At 38.0% G+C, this 21,247-nt stretch overlaps 1 protein-coding gene across 7 annotated transcripts in view; it reads right to left on the bottom strand.

Annotated features, from left to right (window-relative positions):
* LOC139728138 (dual specificity protein phosphatase CDC14A-like) overlaps positions 1–17,206 on the bottom strand; it is a 75,102-nt gene extending 57,896 nt beyond the window's left edge. For all 7 annotated transcript variants that reach the window (XM_071639098.1, XM_071639102.1, XM_071639103.1 and 4 more), the window contains exons 1-5: positions 16,707–17,206; positions 13,671–13,761; positions 10,509–10,584; positions 7,175–7,267; positions 6,352–6,431 (exon numbers count right to left, since the gene is read on the bottom strand). In XM_071639098.1, the coding sequence (XP_071495199.1) occupies positions 6,352–6,431; positions 7,175–7,267; positions 10,509–10,584; positions 13,671–13,761; positions 16,707–16,755 (389 nt within the window). In that variant the 5' untranslated portion in view covers positions 16,756–17,206. The remainder of the gene's footprint in view (positions 1–6,351; positions 6,432–7,174; positions 7,268–10,508; positions 10,585–13,670; positions 13,762–16,706) is intronic.
* Positions 17,207–21,247: the final 4,041 nt, after the last annotated feature.

Here is a 21,247-nt window from a genome sequence, read left to right as displayed (position 1 = left end):
GATATTTTGCAGTTCACTATGCATTTTAGGCCTATTTCCACTTCTCTTAATCTCAGGTTCCTTTTTGAAAGTGAAAATATTTTTACTAAAGAATCTAAAAGTTATATTTCAGCACAGGGGTGAGAGGAACCACCTCCCTGCTTTCAGCAATGGAAAAAAAACACCTTACAGCAGGCCATGTTCTCATGTTGTGGATAATTCTACAAAGTATATGCAATCAACAAAAAAGCAATGCCTACATTTTTCTTTGAGTCAACACTTCCCTGTTTCCATTCCTTTTCAAATCTTGTGAAGGAGTGAAAGATGAGAAAGAGAATTCAGACTCTTTACTTCTATTCAAAATAATGATTCTTATGTCAACTTGTTTTTATTGCAAAAGAGTACAACAAATTACCTTCACTGATGTAAATAAAGTTAAGCACCTATTCAGTGCTAGTATCAATAGTCATCAATGCTAAAAATCATGGGCATTTTAGAAACCCACAACCTGACCGCTAGAGAGGTGTCATTTAGCCAGTAATGGTTCTTATCCGGTGTAAAAAAGGTACTGCATATTTTATTCAAATGAATGATTCTTGCATTGACTGGTTTTTATTACAACTGATTGACAAATTGCCCTTCATTGCCGTAAACGTAAATGAGGGCGGGTCCTCACGCTTAAGTACACTGTATGTATGCATATGATTTTCATCATAGCTATTACTATAAACAATGAATAATCTGTAGGCCCTATGTATTTACAGTTGATGACAGGCAAATTTGTCAATCAATTTGTTTATCTTTACTTCTGCCAGTGCTCATAGCAAAACAGGTTATCCTTGCATTCTTTCCTTTCATACATCATGTGGTTCAAGGACAAAGGAACATGTTATTCCAGTTGTCATGAGAACAAGAAGCTGTGTAGGCTCCAGGATTGACATGTTACAAGGTGAATAATCCATTCTCTGGGGGCCCTGAACGGAGATGGGTAGCCAGTCTCAGGTCTCCCTCACAGGGTGTTCAGACGCAAAAAATTTATTCTAGAACGGTATAGCCATAAGATGAATTTATAAGTCTGAACGCTGACTAGTGAAAAGATGTTTAACGCAACCAATGTCAGAGCATCGTTTCGAACTTAGAACTCAATAATGAATCAGCATTCCATCGTGTCTATTGTGCATCTGAATGTATGGCGACCATAGAACGGTATAACTAAGCAGGGTTTAATGGGAGCGCGCACGAAAGGTGACCCCATAGCTGTTACTCATGAGCACAACAGCATGCGCAGTGGGGAAACTGCACATCTCTGCGACATTTTCCAGAACGGTCGAGATAAGCAATAAGCATCTGAACGGTCTGTAGGCTATACGATGGTTCTTTAAACGTTGTTTCCTTATCGAGTTTTGGTATAAACTGGCTTGCGTCTGAACAGGGGGTCAGTTTATACTCAAGTGGGGAATGTCAACTTGACTCACCTTGACAATAACACATCCGGAAGGGCTCAGGAACACATAATACACATCTAATGGCTGCCTGAGTTATCCTTACACTTTTCTAGCCTCTTATAACCCTTTCTCTCATTGACACGCTTTTAAAGAGCTTGTATTTAGGTATGAAAAACATGGAAATATCATGAATTTTTACTTCTGATGAGTTTGGCATAACATGATTTGTACATCTGAAATTATTAACCATGTTTGATAAACCCTATACATGTATATTTGGAAAGATGTGAGAAAAAAAAAGTTCTATCTTTATGAGGTTAAAAAAAATTGTATGATTCATTTTTCACATTATTCGCCTTAGAGAAAGTTCAGAAAGTAACCTACCAATATCAGCTACAATTTGTTCCACTCTCAGCTTTGAGGAACAGACATTGACTGGAAGTTTATGACAATGTGTGAACTGTTTGTTGCCTGTTGTATCTCGTCAATGTCACTGCCAAATGAGGGGGTGATCACCCAAAAAGCATCATACTCCAAAAATAAATCTCGAAGAATCACGTAGGACTTGAGTTTGTTTATGACTTCAATCTACATTGTATGTCAGCTAAAAGAGTCCTAAGAATAAGCTGGAAGGTTGTTAATCTATCATTGCACATGACAATATTGGTTAATCCAAGTCTATTCCTGTCTAGATTGACGACATTCTTCATGCATGTCTGACAATGACACATGACATTACAAACTCCTTTCTCCATTGTCTACCCTCCCACATAATTCCTACCCATCCCCACCCTATTAAAATGCCGGTACTAAATGCCTGCTGTCTCCTGCCATGCAGTAATTCAAAACTTCTCAGTTCCCTGAAGTAACTGAAAACAAAGCAATTACATTCTTTACATTAAATAACTTTTGAATACATTGTGCATGAAAGAAGCCACAGTGGTATTTAAATGCCAAAGTCTTTTTCAATGGCAATTGCACAAAGTCATTACAGATACATCTATAATCCATGCATTCCTTTGAATATTTCTAAATGGTTTCCAAACTGGACTTACATGTTTCCACTCAAAATGCAGGCTTGATTGTTCATTACACTCCTTTCCTGGAAATTGTTCAACTCACTGCATGATCAGATGGCACATTTCATTAATGCATGCATCTTAAAATTTTCAGCACAAAGCTTCTCCAAAATTCAGTGTACATACAAAGTCATTTGCAAAATCCACAAAGCAAAATGTTACAAGACTGTATGGTCAAATAATGGTCATCCAATTTAACAGTTTTGCCAGCACAATCAGTACATACACAATGTGTATTTCCTTGAAGTGTATCTCATATTCTCACGTGATATGTGAAGAGTCTGTCTTGAACACATCCACACACCCCTCTGCTGTCTTTCACCCTAACAGAACACACATGCCACCCACCTCGCAACACCGACATGATCAGTTATTTTTAGACCTCAGAGACAAATCTGTCCCCACACTACTGCCAATACACTCTGCAAAAAAATCCTAATCCTAAGATCAAGGGATGGACAATACAACGAAGGGCGTGTCACAGCTCCCTGATTATCAGCCTAAAGAAGAATCACAAGGATTGGTCTTCTCAACAGGATGTACAAAGTACATGAACAAACTTAAAGTGTAATGCCATTAATGTAAAAAAATATATGATATGAATATTAAATACGTTGTATAATGTAAGTGTACATAAATGTACAATGTTACAAGTGCTGTAAATTTTCTCACTTTGGCATAATATGTATACACCTGGAAATGCAGTTCTAACCATGTATCACAATTTTTTTTTCTGATTTTATTAAAAACTATAACATTTGTCATGAAACAAAGTATGTATCATACCTGTGAAAGTATAATGCTCAATAGAGCATAAATGAACACACAACCAAGACAAGACAATACAATACAATACAACACAACACAACACAACAAAAATGTTTCCCTGCATCACTAGAGTCCTACCATAACAAGAGCCATGGAAATAAATTACATAGTAAAATAATAATTACATGTATTGAAATCACACAATAACAGGGAAAAGCATTCACAATATAAATTTGAGATAACGGCCGGGTGCCACCATGTACACGATATCACAATTTGAGGGATGGGAATTGTGTGCATTCAGACAATATTGACTGGCTGAGAATGCAAGGCAATGTGTGAGATATAATGTGTATTGGTGTGACATACAATTTGTACAATGTACGTACATACTTATACTATCTATGTGGATTATATTGTCATCATTTCTCACTGCATCTGTAACATCCAATTAATGCACCCTACCACGTGCTACATGCCATCAACTTTCAACAACAGGAGAACATTCAGTATCACAGATTTAAATACTGGTGGGCATGTCACAATGGATTACTACAAAGCATCCTTGTAGGGATGTACATTCTGTAAGCTTACATTGCCCACTGTACATGCAATGCATGAGCAAACATAAAGCAGTGCACTTCCAGAATTTATCACTTCCCACAGATACTTCAGTCTTGCACAAACAATGCTGTTGGCAGGCATTCAATGTTTACAGTGCCAAACTACTGGTATACACTTCTATCTTTAGACACTGAAATCGAAGATGGTTAACTTTTTGCTTTGCCAGAGCAAAACAAAATAAAACAGAACATGCTGATTACTCTTCAGCCACTATCTTAATTTTTCATGTGACTGAACACAAAAACATTTTCTTTTTCCCATCAAGTTTGTTGAATAAAGAGATTCCAACATGTTGCAAGTCAGGGCTGTTTATAAACATTCAGGACAGCTTGAAATTTACACAGAAAACCCATCCTGTACACTGTACATTTTTGTTTGGGTTTTATAACATGAATTAACAATAGATCTATTTCTCCCTTTACCCCGTTTGGATACCAAATTGAAATGAGTTCATACATGACACATCATCAGCCAATCGGGTTCAAAAAATATGCAAATGGTAGGATAAAAGTTGGGAGGTAGAAGTTTGGTAAGTTACAATGTGTCAGGATTTGCTTGTATGGGAGACATGTAACTTCCCTTTTAGATGAAAATGATTCAGTTACATGTATCACCACCTCTAGCTCTAGTCACAACATGAAGGCCCCATGGTTAGATCCTTTCTCTGGGACCTAGGCCACTGGGGTCCACCTGTCTGAATGCCTTGGCAGTAAATGGAGGAAACAGTACCCGGTCCTCTGCTGGAGTAGTCATGTGTGCCTGTGGTTTGCTAAAATTAGCCCAAGGGTAGTAGTAATAGGGCAGCAGAGCTCAGCTGCAGGGTAAGGAGTTCCAACCCCAGCATGGAAGCTACTGTACAGTGGGATTCACACTGATGTGAGTTTGCGGGATACAGATCTCAAGATTTGCATCTTGATCTAAATCTCGATATTTTTGCCTGTTGGACATGGAGATTCATTAAATAGCCTCAACAGCGTCGCGATCAAAATCAAGAAATCTTGTGACTATTTCAGAATTACCATGATAATTTCAGAAAAGCGCGATAATTTTGAGGTGAGTGTATAAATGTTGGAGAAAAAAAAAACCCATGAGATGTTTCATCACAACATTCACAACACACTTCACAAGAGCACACCAACACAAGGGCAAGGGTCACTAATTTCAGCAAGCATTGGGCATGGGCTGTTTGGTCCAAAAATTATTGCGAAGGGCAATTAGCAGGATATTTCTCTCTGTATGAACAGGCCTAAAAAAATATCAGTATTTAGATCTTGATCGACATCCCCCAATTTTGACAGATGCTTACATGTATTTTGCATTACTACTATAACATACAAAAATTGTAGGCCTGCATTGTACAGCTTTATCTGTATTGTAGAGTACCGGTAACACAAGCTGTGAAGGGTTAAACATCAACTACATCACCTCATTTTCCTCAATCCAAATGCAATTGCATCTCTATTTTCTTTAATTGTATATTAAACCATGGACGCCATGATCACTACGTCACATGAAAAGCATTTAGCATCATATCAAATTTATGTTGTTTAGCCATGAGAAATTAGAATGAATCTGGAGTGTCCTCGTCCATTCTTTGATTCTTGGCACATCTTTCAGTTGACTTTAAATAAAATAGAAATTTACATTGCAGACTCTGGATCAAATTCCCACTGAATCTACTACTGATACGGATAATGGCAGTGCAAAACGGAAATAAACCCCAAGAAACGTTAGCTCAGTGCTGGATAAACAGTGTGCACTTATTGATCCTTTGTTTTGATTAGTCCATCCCATATAGTCTTTGGCTATGTGCACTTCTAGGAACATCAAACATGCAATTAAAAGTGCTAACAGATTACATCCTAATTAAACAGTTGTTGTAGAACAGCTTAACCTCACATCACTTTGAGCACACAGATTTATTGCACCACACTTGCAATGTGAAGGCTACAACTTGTATACGTGTGTGATGGCCACAAACAAAATTGAAGGCAGGAATTAATGCGTCGCGAGCTGATGCATAAATTTTCCTTTTCACCAAAGAAATCATTAAACATTACACATTTTGCAGGTTGGCGATTAACAGGACCTGCTTGAAATACTTCATTAAAAAGCACACTTGCTGCTAACCAAGGAAGAAATAACATGAAATCAATTTAATTAAAGGAATGAACTACAATGTAACCAACCAACCGACTCAACACCTATCTTCAGCTCACTGTCACATGCCATTTACAGTGTCCGATCATTTTGATGCCTTACAACATCAAGACTGTTCATCAATTTGCACTCATATACAAATGCACACAACCACGAGCAAACACATGTGTAACACACACAAACACTCCCTCCTATACCTTTGCGTAATCACCGCAAAGAGTAATTCAAGCAGCTGCAAAGTGAGACGTTAGCCACTTCCTCCTTCAAATTCTGACAGTGACAAGATGATTGCTTACCTAAACGGAAGATACGGTGGGTTGGTACCGGCCACCAGCGGCCTGTAGGCCTCCTCAGGAGTACGCCTCAAGTAAATCACCTGTAATGAGGAGGTAATCACTGTTACACCGGCATCCAATTTGTGGCAAGTGTCCTCATTAGCGGACGATCGCAATATATTTGATTAGCAAGACGGCCAGACGGGAATACAATCTTGTTTACAAGCTGCAGGATGCCTGCCTACAAACAAGCTTTTCTATCTCCTTCAGTCTATGCTTTCCCATATTCAATTATACAAGATTGTACGTCCGTACTTGCACCTTGTACGTTCAGAAATAACAATTTCTTCAAGGCTCTGCTCTTGAATTATCAGTAGTGCTATGCTGGCATAATGAAAGTAAAGAGACATCATGGTCAATCTAAACAATGTGAAGTTCATACTCATGGTTTTTATGTACAGTATGCACATACAGTTACTGTATCTAGTGACAAGAATTCAACAGTTACAATGCAAATGACAGCAATTATATTGCTATTCAGGCTATTTTAGGTGCCATCCAGTAGGATGCAAAGGTACAATGTCGGTGACTTGTTGACATTTAATCTTTATTGTCTTGGCTTATTTTTGAGGTTGTGGTTCATGGCATTTTTCCAAACCACCACTAAAATACCTCTTGTTCAACAGCCCTTTGTAATAAATGGAAACAGAAATTATGTGGGATATAATGCTATTGCAGTGGTAAACAAAAGCATGAGTACAAGTACCCTTTTATCATGTGCTCCATTGGAGCATGTACACGTTGTGCACAATTCAAGAGCAGTATAACATTTTGTTTTCTTTACCGAGTAGGCTCCAATGAGATATGCGGCATTTGTCCTTTTCTTGCTGTCAAATGTCGTATAGTGGACGATCTTCTTCCGGCTGAGTGATGTCGACTATGAAAATATGATAATGCACATATGAAAGTAACATTAGAAACTCTGCATTACTGTACATGCCTCCAGATATTGTTCAGACACATCGTATACTATTTTTACAATGTCATCTATTTTCTTCATGAAATTAGGTGAAATCCAGCATAAACATGGTACAAAGTTTGTACATGTACTTGATGGACATGGAAACATCATGGGATGGAATGATGAAATCCTAACTGCCCCTAGTACGTACACATGTACACTGTATGTACATGTACTGTACTCATAAAAAGCAGGTGTTTATCTCTTCACAAATCCCCTCCCCCTAAACAAAAAACATTTAAAAACTGAGGAACTGCAACATGCACTACCAAACATTGAACAAATTGAAGCTATAATTCATCATTCAATAAGTTTTTCACATGGATATCACAAGAAAATACAACTTGAGAGGGTGGTGACTACAAAATGAACATTGTACTCAGCAATAAACTTTTCAGCAGGTTTGGAGGCGGTCCCTCAGGAACTGAAATTGTGATTAGTCAAGTGAAATTGACAACACAACAGTAAACATGACTCCATATTCTAGTGTGAGACAGACCTGCTGATGCATTCAACTTACATTGTAGGCCTACATCGTATTTACTGTATAAGCTGCTATTTTTGTGAGGGTTTAATTTTCATGAATTCACGAATCACAGTTGTATTGCGAATTTAAAAACACACGGAAATATCTCCATGAGCTAGGGTAAGAATGCATTTATGTTAGCCCCAGCGTCGATTCGCGAGAAAATCTCGCAAAAATGCCTATGACCTACATTCTGTACATGTATCATGCACAATTCAAACTTATACAGAACGTTCTTGCAGTTTATTTAGACAATACAATAAACTGATAATAAACATGTAGAATGCAATTGTACATAATGTACATGTACATAACATTCTAAATGTATTCTTGTTCTAGAATACACAGGTACGATATTGTATGCAATGATGGCTTAGAGCGCAATGACTGAAAATTGTGCTAAATTACAACACGTACAAATACATTTGTACTTATTAATAAACTCTCACATTCCATTGCAGGGAATAATTTTCCTGGTATCGCATCGCAATTTGCTATGCATTTTTACACCACTGCTACACAAACTAACTTTTGTGTAGCAGTTTTATTCCACAGAAGTGTACAGGATACCATTCGAAATATTGTTCATCAGCTGAAATTGCTAATCAAATAAAAGTCTGAAAATTATTCCCTGCATTGACACATCTACTATCTCTCTCTTTCTCTCTCTCTCTCTCTTGCTCACCTGCTCGCTCTCACCTTACTAGCTTTTTATGATTATTACAAATACTGATTATTTACTGGGCTTGGTGATTAACCTGCATGTACTCAATTTGTGAATGTACTTAAAAGCGGGTATGCATGAGGGGCAACTCACTCTGTGTTTTGCTGATTGTTGCTACATCAGCTTCTCATTTAATACCAGTTGCCAAGGGTCTGACAGACTATGCGTCCATAAACCCACAATCATTGATTACCTGGATAATTAAATTTTTGTAGTCAACTACACATAGGCTCCTACACGTAGGGCAGTGGGCAGCACTTTGGACTTTTGACTGATCAATAAACTCAAGGAGGGGGGCTAAAGAGTTTGGTGCTCTCTTTGATACACTCAGCTTCCGTGTGTGTGCGATGGACTCGCTGTATACATGACTGAACACATTCTGTATGTTGCCAATCCAACTCTTGCTTTCTTAACTTACATGTACACTTAGAGTATCACCTTTTCATTCATGCATCAGTGAATTCCGCCATGCACACAGCTCCATTTGTTGCAAAGGGCGCTCAGTGGCCCAGTTACTGTGAATGACTATGGCATACAATGCGCCTTGAGTGTTTACTAAAAACTGCAGAAGCATGAGACGCTGAGAGGCGTCAACTCCCCCACTGGGGATAATATGGGTCATTGCCAGCTGCACTGATGGGCATGCACGAATGAGGCGTGAAACAGAATGGAATAGATTCGCAACAATTCATACACTTACAGTCGCTGGATTTCATAAAACTGTCAAATTTCATAGTGTCAGTTCTGATCAAATGCCAAAGGACTGAATTTTTATGAATTAATCTATAGGCATTGATGAGTAATTGAGAACTCTTTACATGCAGCTTTTAGAAAACAGATATGATGAATTTTCTCAAGATTGTCATTCTGGAGAACGGAGTATTCTGGGATTTTAATGTTTGTCATAGGGCCTACAGTTGAAATCTTAACTGTTCTTATGCCCCACATGAGGCATAACTACAGTATCAATTTATTCTTTATCATTAATGTCTCTTGACACATGAGCCATGTGACATGACCTTCAGTCATAATATAATTTGATCCTGTAAATGAAAGAAAACAAGCTTGGGGCACATTTCCACTTCTGAAAACAGGATAAACATGCACTTGGGCTGTAACGTGTTGGCAGTATTCTAATCATAGCAGCAAATCAGTTTTAAATTTGGCTTCATTTTCTGTAATTTGATAATTGTTTGGTCCTCATGTGTATCAGAGACAAGGGCAGATTAAAGTGAAACAGACTGCAGTGAATTGGGGCATGAATTACCAGTGTGTCAGACAGGAAGTCTCTTTTTGCCACAGGTTAAAAGTACACAGCAAGTCAAGCAAATCCACCTTCATATGGATGGACCAGCCTGCTCGCAAGATCAAGTTATTTACTGGTACATCTTTGGATGAGCATGGGTAATGGAAAAAAGACGAAAACAAAAACACATACCGCACACATGACACACAAATAAAACAACAGCAACATACCGCGTATGCAGCGTTGTTGTTGGGTGGTTTGTTTTTTTCTCTCTCTCTCCATGTCTGTTTGTTTGTCTCTCTGTCACTCTTTCTTTATTTATCTTTTTCTTTCTTTCTTTCTCAGAGATGGGAGGAGAATCTCCTTTTACACAGATAGTAAGCTGTACCATGAATACTAATTTCTGAAAAAATCATGCACCTGTACACGTATTTGAAACACACATGAATTGTAATGAATTCAAATAAAAAATTCATTCTGTGGTTCACAGACTTCCATTTCATCACCTTTCTTAACTTGCACATCTCGTAAATAACCATACATCTGTCATCTATTAATAGTAAAATCCAGATATTCCTAGGAAGAAGTAAGCACACTGCTGATTATAAGCAACCGCAAAGCCAGGTCAAAAGCAAGCAAAAAGCACCATGTACATGCTTACCTTGAGTTTCTTGTTCAACTTGCAGCAGTAACGGTATAACAGTGCAAGGTTGAGAGGGCCAAAATCTGCGTAGAAGCTGTTGACAATAAAAATTTGAAAATGGATGAAAATGCCATAGATGAGCATACACATTGATACACTGTGTAGTATACTATTCACTATTCCAAACATACAATGTTGTATCTCTTACTAATCACATACAGTTTAAGAGGAAATTCTTGGTACGTAATATCTGCCATGCAATAAGAATTATAAATTTCATTACACTTTCAAAACTTATAAAAGCAATGTCTGACATTCTTGATTCCAATTTTGTGCCTTCCAATGTATCACTTCCCTTGCATCTTTGTTTAGGCCTACATTTTCTGCTGAAGTATCAAAGACATGAAGCTTTGCTTGTTCTAAACCTTCACTGTGTTGGCTTATTTTGCACTGTGCAGATTGACCCTAAAATAAAGTTCAACCTCTGACCACAGGCAGTTGGTAAAGTCAAGGGTACATGGACAATGTTTGTTCTTCCTTTTTTTTTTCCACAAGTTGTGTAAGCGGGTAAACACACCTGCAATGTATTGCTTAATAAAGGGATCCTACACACATGTGTGTAGTTTTGGTTGAGACCTAACTTCAGGTTTCTAATATTTTTGGTGAGATAATAAGAATCCACCTTTTATTAGGATTGTTTTCTTTACACTTTGTACTTTGTTTCTGGAAGTATCAGCACTTCAAAATTGATTTTCACCAAATAAATTTTGTAACTCCTCTTAGAATGGTACATTGTATGCGCTGTATTATTTCATGCAGTGTAAGTGGTTTCTTGGTATCTTGTAAAAGGTTTAAAAACCCAATCCTCATCTCTCCCAATATCCCTTTAACACTTAATATTCTGCCCACAATGAATGTTTGGGTAGAGAATAATTATTAGGACAGAAAGCATCTAAAATGTGTGTTTCAGCATTTGTATACAAATTGTACGTATACTGACATTTTTGATAAATGGTATAATTTTAAGATTCCCTTGCCTACTATTATTGAAAGTTTCATAATACCTATGAGAATGAAAAAGAAAGTGTGTGAAGAATGTGCATGTACAAGTGTATGGGATCCATGGGGGAAGGAGAAAGTGAGGGGAGAATACTTGGAGGGGAACCACAAGTTGCCCCACGAGAGGTAGAGCTATAAATGAGGAACTTCCCCTCTCCAGGGATGCACAGGGTTGAGCAAAACATCCTGTTCATTAAGCCATCGATACAGACTGTTACAATGAATGTCTTGCCCTCTAAAGTGCAATTTCACAGCTTATTTCAAGTTGGTTTTATTTATACATACATTAAGTGTAAAACAAGATGAACATTGTATAGTACAGGTTTCATCAAAATAAGATATTTTTGCAATATGAAATGTTCATGAACCAGAACATATTACCTTTTCTCTGCATGAAATTTTTGTGAATTGCCACTGATATTCAATGAATAGTGGACAAGAACTTTTGTGTGAGATTTGATTTTGTGAAATCTGGCTCTTGCAAAATTAAAATGCACACAAACATTTCTGGTTTTACAGTAAGTTATTAAATGCAATCTAAGTCTCACATGTTTTTGTGAAATAGTGCTACTAATGCAACTGCATGTATACCACTGAAAAACTGGAAATAGTGAAGATGTCAAGGCCTCATGAGTCTTTGACTGACCTTCATTGAAATCGTCACAAAATTTCCTCTTTAGTGAAGTGAATTCAATAATTCAATAATAAGTCCGTTGTGTCCTTCCCATCAGACATAAATCGTAGTCTTGTAATACCCCAGAAATAGTAACTTTGAATTCAAGATGAGTATACATGTACTGCCTAAAATTTGTTGATCAAATACATTTGATTTGTAGCAATTTCTGTGTAAAATCAAAATCAATGGGCAAGTTGTGAGGTGATGACATTATTACCTCTTAATTTGCATACACTTTTGATCAACAACTGATGCCGTTCTGTGAAACACAAAAACTTTGAAATTCTATCAAGTAACTTTCTCATTTTACAATGTACGTCTGACTTTTTATGAAATCTCTATCGTTAATTTGACAAACCCTATCATTGAAATCTAAATAGTGTTGAATAGTACTTAAAATTTTAGTTGAGCAACACAGGTGAGCAGTTGGACTTCATTGGAGAGTTTACACCAAGTAGCATATTACTCACACATGTATTTTGATAACTGTTGGTGATTGTCTTTGCACATGAAGTAATACTAAAATGACTATCCTTGATGAGAATAGCACTGCAGCCCACTGCAGTCCCCTCCAAAACTGCTTGAAATTCTCATATCACGGGACGGAAATGTGGTACTCTTAATATGGGACTGTATCATAAATTATGAATAAAACGTGATTTAGATACTTTGATGGAGTGTAATCCATGGATGCATTGTGCTCAATTTTACGGTTTATAAGTACTACAATCTACAATGTACAGGAATTTCAGCTAGAATTTGTGCAAATTCATCAGTGGGGCTCATTTTCTGTACAGCCACTATATTTGCAGAGTTATGATTTTGGTGAAACACCCTTTGTAAAATATGCAGTAAAGACGGGGAAAAAAATGCTTTACATGTACCATGTACATACACAACATTTGAAGCAAATATCTCTATAAATACGATGTAGTGAAAGACAATGTTTCATCAGATCTGCAGTTCAGCGGTTCAAATATCAAAATGAAGAATTTTCAATGAAAAAAAAAAGAAAAAAAAGGAAAGGTATAATTGAAAGCATTTGTATACTTGACTAAAGTTACAAAAAATGATGGAAAATCACAATTTTACAGATCATACATTGTAAAAAGCACTGAAAGCTGCTGTTGAATCAATCACAACATAAAATTTCTGAAGAGATTCTTGCTTAATTTCAAGGATTGGTAGTCATTAACATGCTCTGGATGTCACATGACTTTCTTCTTTTTTTTCTTTTCTTTTTTGATGGGAAGAACTGGGCTTTAAAATCAGACATCTACAATACAAATTATAAAGTTCTAGACATCGAGATACAACTTGCACAAACTACACTAATATTTCATATACCGGTAATGACAGACTTGCAATAGGTGTTACAGGACGGACAATGTGCATTGTACTTGCTACAATTTGTACAATACTGCATACTACAATTCAGAACTTACTTTTCATATTGCAGCTCATCATCAATACTGAAGTAGTGTGTGTTTGTGGTGCTTCTTGGTTTGTTCCTTAGTGTTGCAAAGTACAGTCGATCTGCAAGAGAGTACATCGTACATCATATTTGTAGGAAGGTAGAAAAAGGCAAAATTATGACTTGCAATAATCCCTATTTCTCATAAAATTATAATGGCACACATGTGTAGTTCATCCAAGTATAGCTTCTTGGAGCTGCAAGAGCGATTTTATACAGTGAGTATCAAGTATCAATGCTGCATGCATTGATTTTCTTTTTTTTTCTGGTAGCTTCATTATCACATTCAATTTGTTCCTCATTATCTTTACTGACTGTTCAATTTTTGTTGAAAGAAAATACATCAACTGTCTAAAATGAGGGCATTCATCATCATCATCATTACAGTATACAAATACTGTCCTAGGTACAGTAGTAGTCCTGTCGAGACTTCCGGTCGTTCCTTCGGGTTGAACATGATCCTGCCTAAAACTTGGTGTACATAAATGCGCGTGGGTGACTGACTATACATTCTTTAGGGAAGAGAATGGTGTAAGTAGGGAGGATCAGTGCTTGTCAAACCTGGACTTGAAAGTATAAACACAGAAGAATGTGCATGCAAATACAACAGTATGCACAGGTTGGTGCAGCTTAGAGCATCTGGGTATATCAACCTGCAACAAATGTACTCCATTTTGTCTGTCATGATAACATACACGTATGTAAAAGCAACATTCTTTGAAGCATCAATAAAAAAGAAAAAAAAAAGATTTTGTCGTACAGCATAGGGTGTGTAAGTATGTCCAGCATATTTCCTGATTAGAACCCAATTTTTTTTTTTTCCAAAATAAAACACTTAAAGGCAGTACTTTAGTAGCATATAGTCATAGATTCTACTTGTGTAAAATCATCCAGACACTTTATACATTGATCGATTCTTCTTTCCGAAGGTTTCTTAATCCTAAGATGAGAAAGGTTTATTTTCTGAAGGTTCGTTAATGTGAAAGTAATGAAATACCGTTTATTATTCCGGAGGTTATCCAAAGACAACAGATGGTTTGTAAGTCAAAAGAATGTTAGTACTTACCTTTAAATTATTCTCTCTTTTGGATTAAACGAACATACATGATGTAATGGAATAACAAAGATTCCTACCACTTAAGGATTAACTAACCTTCGGAATAACGCCGAACCCTATTTAATTTTTAAACTAACGAACATCCAGGCATATCAAAGCTCATTTCTTAATAACAAACATTTGAAATATCGCACCTTATTTTTTATTAACGTACCATAATAAATTAAACCTAGATCTACCGATAGTTCTCTCCAGAAACGGTCCGCCTTGGATGCAGATTTTGTTATCACAAAAATTTCGCTATATTCAACCGTGATTATAAGCAAAATTTGTACCGGTACCATAAATTCTTAGTTTAGTGACAATAATTGGGACCTAAATTTGTAGTACACTGTGGTTTGTTACAAAATTTTGTAATAGGGGGCCTAATGGAATAGAGAGTTCTATTGTCATGATTGTCTAACCGTGTTTGAACGGGAGTGCACTGTACTGAAGAACATCTCCCACCAAAATAGGCTGATGTCTATATTTTTGTAGTTTACCATTCAAATTACTGTGTGAATGACAGCAGAGGCCATGTTGGAAGTAGGACTCTCGGCGATACAAGTCTTGGTTGGTGAATTTTGAAAGTTACAACACATGATCATGATGATCAGTTTACGCCTTCTACAGTGTACAGTAGATCCTGTGCCATGGGAGTAAACTGACAAGACTAACACATAAAGACTAGACCTACTACTAAAGACTCGTATAAATTAAAGATAGGGTCTAATATCAGTTCGGGAAACCCACTCACAAGGGGGGCCCCTCCTTATAAGTAACCCGTCCCCCTTATAAGTAACCCCGTCCCCCTTATAAGTAACCCCCGGGGACCCCTTATAAGGAGTCTCCACGCTTTTTTGCAATGCAACGCGAAAATGAAAGGACTGCGGCAATTCGCTTGATTATGTCCATAAAGCTTCACAAGTTTCCTAGTTACTCACAAAATTTGAGCAAAATCGGTTTGAGGCATCATATCTAAAAAATTAAATCATGGATTTAAATGCGATGTCAAACGACCCATGCGAATGCTGAAATGCGAGCAATTACTGGCGTGAGTGTCGCCAGGCGCGGCGGCGCGGCAATGCTTGAGTGCAGACGTGGCGACCGAGTACAACTACTCCGTTGCCACGTCTGCACTCAAGCATTGCCGCGCCGCCGCGCCTGGCGACACTCACTCGGTCGCCACGTCTGCACTCAAGCATTGCCGCGCCGCCGCGCCTGGCGACACTCACGCCAGTAATCGCTCTCATTTCAGCATTCGCATGGGTCGTTTGACATCGCATTTAAATCCATGATTTTAGATATGATGCCTCAAACCGATTTTGCTCAAATTTCGTGAGTAACTAGGAAACTTGTGAAGCTTTATGGACATAATCAAGCGAATTGCCGCAGTCCTTTCATTTTCGCGTTGCATTGCAAAAAAGCGTGGAGACTCCTTATAAGGGGTGCCCCGGGGGTTACTTATAAGGGGGACGGGGTTACTTATAAGGGGGACGGGTTACTTATAAGGAGGGGCCCCCCTTGTGAGTGGGTTTCCCGAACTGATATGCACAATATTTAAACATGTTATTGTTATGAACCTCTCTAAAGATAAAATATCAAGAGTGAAATGAAGGTCTTCTTGACAATCTTGTATCACTGTCACAAGTGTCAGCTCAGCTCAGTCTTGTTGAAAATAAATTTTACATCCACTTCCAGTTAACGTTACTTGAGCAAATAAAATTGTTAAAGACACCACAAACTATTGAACAGTTTAGCAATCCAATAAACAGAATCTAAACTTTAATATATAGGGTGAACATCTCATCTTAGTTAATTTTAAACTTTCTCTTTAACCAACTTAACAAGATGAAAAGTCAAAAGTAGGCCTAAATGTATTGAACTAACTGTTAAGTGTCTATTCCTCACCTTTGATGATTTCTGACGCACTCAATAATTCATTATCTTCGGCCATCATGATTACGTTATTTACAGTGACTTGCTTATGTTCAGATAAAGTTTTAACAGTGCCAAGTCGGTGCAATATTTGTTCGATGTTATGATTCCCGTACAGCTAACTCCGATCCACGCACAGCCAGGTTTGGTTCATTCATATGATGCGGATGTGGCCGCCGCGGCTGGAAAGGCTCCAATAGCACGTCGCTGCTGCCTGTTCGAGTGTTCAAGCTGGCAGGGCAAACGCGAAAGATGAGCTTCGCAGATTCAATTTGTCCCAATATCTCCAGGAAATGCGACGGTGAAGACCTTATTCCCCCAGTGACACCTTAATTTCTTGGTAGCTAAGATCTTAAGCTACCAGAATCCTCGTTTCTTTGAATTAATGCGACTTGTTGGCTATGTTTACTCCATTTCTTGTTACTCTTACATGTTGCCAATGTTGTGCTACCTGTTCCCCTGTTCAGCCATGTTTGAAGATTGACGATAATGTGTGACGTATCACTCACATGGAGGTTATTGACCAATGGGTAGCTTGGATACCAAACTTGTCTAGCGATATGTTAATAGAGGTGCCGATAACACGACAACAAAGTAACGTGATTCTATTTCGATCTCTTCGTCTGCTCCATTTGATACCTCCCTGACATTTAATATTTTAACGATAAATCATTTAAACCTAGGTTCCGCTGAGGAAAAAAAAAGAAAGATTAATATGTATTCATGCTATCGGGAAATTCTGTGGTATGTGAAAGCATGTGTGTGCTTGCTTGTGTGTGTGTGTGTGTGTGGGGGCGGTGGTGGCGGGTGTGTGGAGGGGGGGGGGGGGGGGGGTGCTGCGCAAGGTTGCCTGTTGCTGTCGAGATCCGGAACACGGGGCTCGATTGTGCAAATTATGACATGGCATGACCTCGATGCTCACATGAATCTAACATGTATCGGGGAAATGGGGATCGGAAGAAATCTTGGGAGGGTGCTGGGGGCAGATGACACCTTTCCCTGGTGGAGCAAAAGAAACTTATGAAAGCTGGAACGTGCAGGCAAGACAAAGGGTACATGTAATATGATAGAGGGCTCTTTTTTTTTCTTTCTTTTTCCGCGTTCCTATATTTTATTGTGATGTTTTCTGTGGATTGTAGCTGAAGTCCGATATATGAAAGGACCGGCGCATCCGGGGGGTGGGGGTGGGGAGGGGGGGGGGGGTAGGGAGGGGAGGGAGGGGAGGGGAGGGGCCCCTATTTTTTTCTCATAACCACTTGGAGCCCCCATTTTTTATTTTTATTTTTTTTACCCCGGAAGTGGCACCAAAAAAAAAAAATGGTTAATTTGTTATTGTTGTTGTTGTTGTTGTTGTTGTTATTGTTGTTGTTGTTATTGTTGTTATTGTTGTTAGTCGATGTCGACTGGAAGCCGATTCCAAGTTGTACCACAGCAATGTTGTTGCGTTTCAGCTAAAGAAACCCGGAAGTGGCAGCAGAAAGTTAGATGATTTTTTTTTTTGGCTTACTTTAATAGCTGATGAAATCCGGAAGTGCCACCAGAAATATAAACTATCCCCAGGCCCACCCCCACCCCCCCCCCCCCCCCCCCCGACAGAAACACCTTTAAAAATGTGGCGCCGGCTGTGTATGATACAGCACTCATCATTCATTCTTTTACTCGCCAGTTATAAGGGAAATCCATTCCAAATATGTGTTAGCCTTGTAAGAAAGAGTAGGCCTAATATATGAGTTCAACGGTAAATTTTTGAGCGAAATCGGGTGAAAAATAAGGAAGTTATGACATTTTGAAGTTTGGTAAGTTTTCAAGGAAACAGTTCTTGAACGGTCACTATGAATATGCAAATGGAAAAATGAGCAACTCATCCCCTCACTACTTGCCATTACAATTTGTACATAAAATCTTTGACATTTCCAGTTTTTCATTCAAACGCCAAAGGCTCTGAATCGTGGTATGATTCATTGATCACTATTCTGACGTTATTCAACCAGGACTAACATCACATTTCAGACTTCAATGACAGAAACATTGAATTTCTGTCATTTCATTTTTTTTTGTACACGGTCAATGGAGCATTGTGAGGTTATGACATGGTTAGCTCATTCATTTGTATATTTATCACTGTACAAGAACTGTTTTGCAGAAATTAGCAGAACTATAATACAAAATGTCATCATTTTTTCCCCTTTTTTTCATCCGCTGTCAGTCAAATTTTTGCCGTTGAACACGTAAGATTTTACTTTTTTTATCAGACTCACTTATTTTTGATTGGATTTCCCCTTTAAGGATATAGTCGTCATGTGTATATAGTGAGAAGGGGGAGGGCAGTTTTCGGGGTATGCAATAGTGACACGAATAGGCAGTGCAGTGCTTGAGGCTCCTGTGATTACGTAGGACCTGCTGTAGCTGCTTCTTTTTCAACAAAAAGAAACTGGGAGTATTTCAATAATAATATAAATAATACAACATAAAAAATGTTGATGATATTCATGGTGATGTGATAATAATAGAAATAAGAAAAATAATGACGACAGCATTCAGCAGTGATATTGGTACACAATATAGGCCTATAGTGATGATATAACTCATAATATGCAGGAGCGGATCCAGGAATTCCGTAAAGGGGGGGGGGGACAAGAAATATTTCTGGTGCCACTTCCGGGTTTCATTTCATTTTTTTTTCCTTTTGTTTTAACAACAAATAAACAGGGGGCGCGCTCCCGGTGTGCCCCCCTCTAGATCCGCCACTTATGGTAATCGAGATGATAACACTAGGTCCCTAAAAATAGGGCAACATTATAATTGTGATCTAGTCACAATGTCGACAACATAATCCTCAAACTGGAACTACGCCACTTGTTGAGCGGCCATACACCAACTTGAGAGTAAAGTGTACGTTTACCTCCAATCACACCTTCGAAGAGCAAGGGGGAACATGATTCCAGACGACAGAGGGCAGCAGATATGAGGTGTTGCGAACACAGAAAGAGTAAACTGGACAACGCTGAAAATTTGATAGAAATCGGATAAGAACGAAGCCAGGGGAATTAAGGACATTATGAAATTGTGAAGTATTGCTAATATCACTAATTTAAACATTTTTTGAATGGTCAATATTAATGTGCCAAAGATTGAGCTGATGACGTTTACAAAATCTTGTAATTTTTCTCGTTTTTGTTCAAATGCAATTTTGCTACAGCCTCAAATAATGAAATCCCCTAACTGATCATTATTTCCAGTTATTCAGCCCGGACTTACATTATGTTTTTTACTTTTACAACATGAAAATGGATTAGAATCAGTTTTCTGTGCACAATTAATGGAAAAGTAGGAGCAAATTACAGCATCAGCTCTCTCATTTCAGTAGCTAATTGTATATACAACCCTATGCCATCTTTTTAGTAAAAAACTGCGAAATTCACAATTCCATAACTTCTCTAAGCGCTATCAGATTTTCATCACATAAATTTTCTGCTGTGCCTATGATTATTGTGATCTCTCTTTTCCGACTAACTCTTAATTGATCAGGAATTTTTCTATAACTCCGTATGCTTCACTTCCAAAGTAGGCCTACTTTGTACAGATAAATCTATACCATAAATACTATTTTTTATTTTATATTATTATTACTTTTTGAAATGTTACTAGAATATTTTTCATTTGTGGAGAGCATCTACATCTACCATTTGCACTGTATGGAAGTGTGTAAATATGCTCCTCCTTAGGGAAGGTGCATTCCAGTGTATTTCTACTGATCAGTAATTTAACAATGATTGATAGGTGACGTCACTGACTAAACTTTGCTTTGGAAACTATTTCCGGGGGTACAATCTGAAGAAAATTGCTAAAAATAATCATAAAAAATATGTAGATATTTAGAAAGTCTTTTGGCCTCACGGTGATGATGATGATGGTACATAGTGTGGCGAGAACACCCTGAAATTCATTTTTTTTTGAACTTGTATGTGTACGTGCCACTACAACGAGACATGGATAAAGACTATGTATGAGTTCATTTATACTGACCTATGCCTACTCGTTAGATTGTGTACGGTACGTAGAACTTACGTGTGTACTGTGTATACGAACCCTTACACTGCGAGTCCACAGAGTACACTGTATACACTGCTGTCACTCGTACAGCACATGAATCTAGGTTGCCTTGTCTATTAACAAGTAGGGTGGTAATAACAGTTAATATACGGAGGGACGAATTAGAGATTTATATTTGTAGGTACTTACCTGCTTTTCTTGGCATCTTTTCTGGTGGTAGTTGTTATAATTTGCAGTCCCTTTTTGTATTGTCAACGTAACTTACGATAATTCTTCTTCATAGTTGCAAGAACCCCTATGTGTGTAATGAATCAGTCCATATGCAGCTGTGAGAAGGAAGTTGCGCTGAAGTAGCGCTGTGGTAGCGCATTCGCGTTACACTACCAATGAAGAAGTAAACAATACGCGTAAATAGTGTAGAGTACGCGCTAGAGTAAAGGGGCCGACGGGTATAAAAACGC

This window comes from Diadema antillarum, unplaced genomic scaffold (assembly GCF_040938485.1).
Source record: "Diadema antillarum isolate AM-2024a unplaced genomic scaffold, OU_Dant_1.0 seq00000166_RagTag, whole genome shotgun sequence".
Taxonomy (NCBI): domain Eukaryota; kingdom Metazoa; phylum Echinodermata; class Echinoidea; order Diadematoida; family Diadematidae; genus Diadema; species Diadema antillarum.
This window is presented reverse-complemented; position numbering and strand designations above follow the sequence as displayed.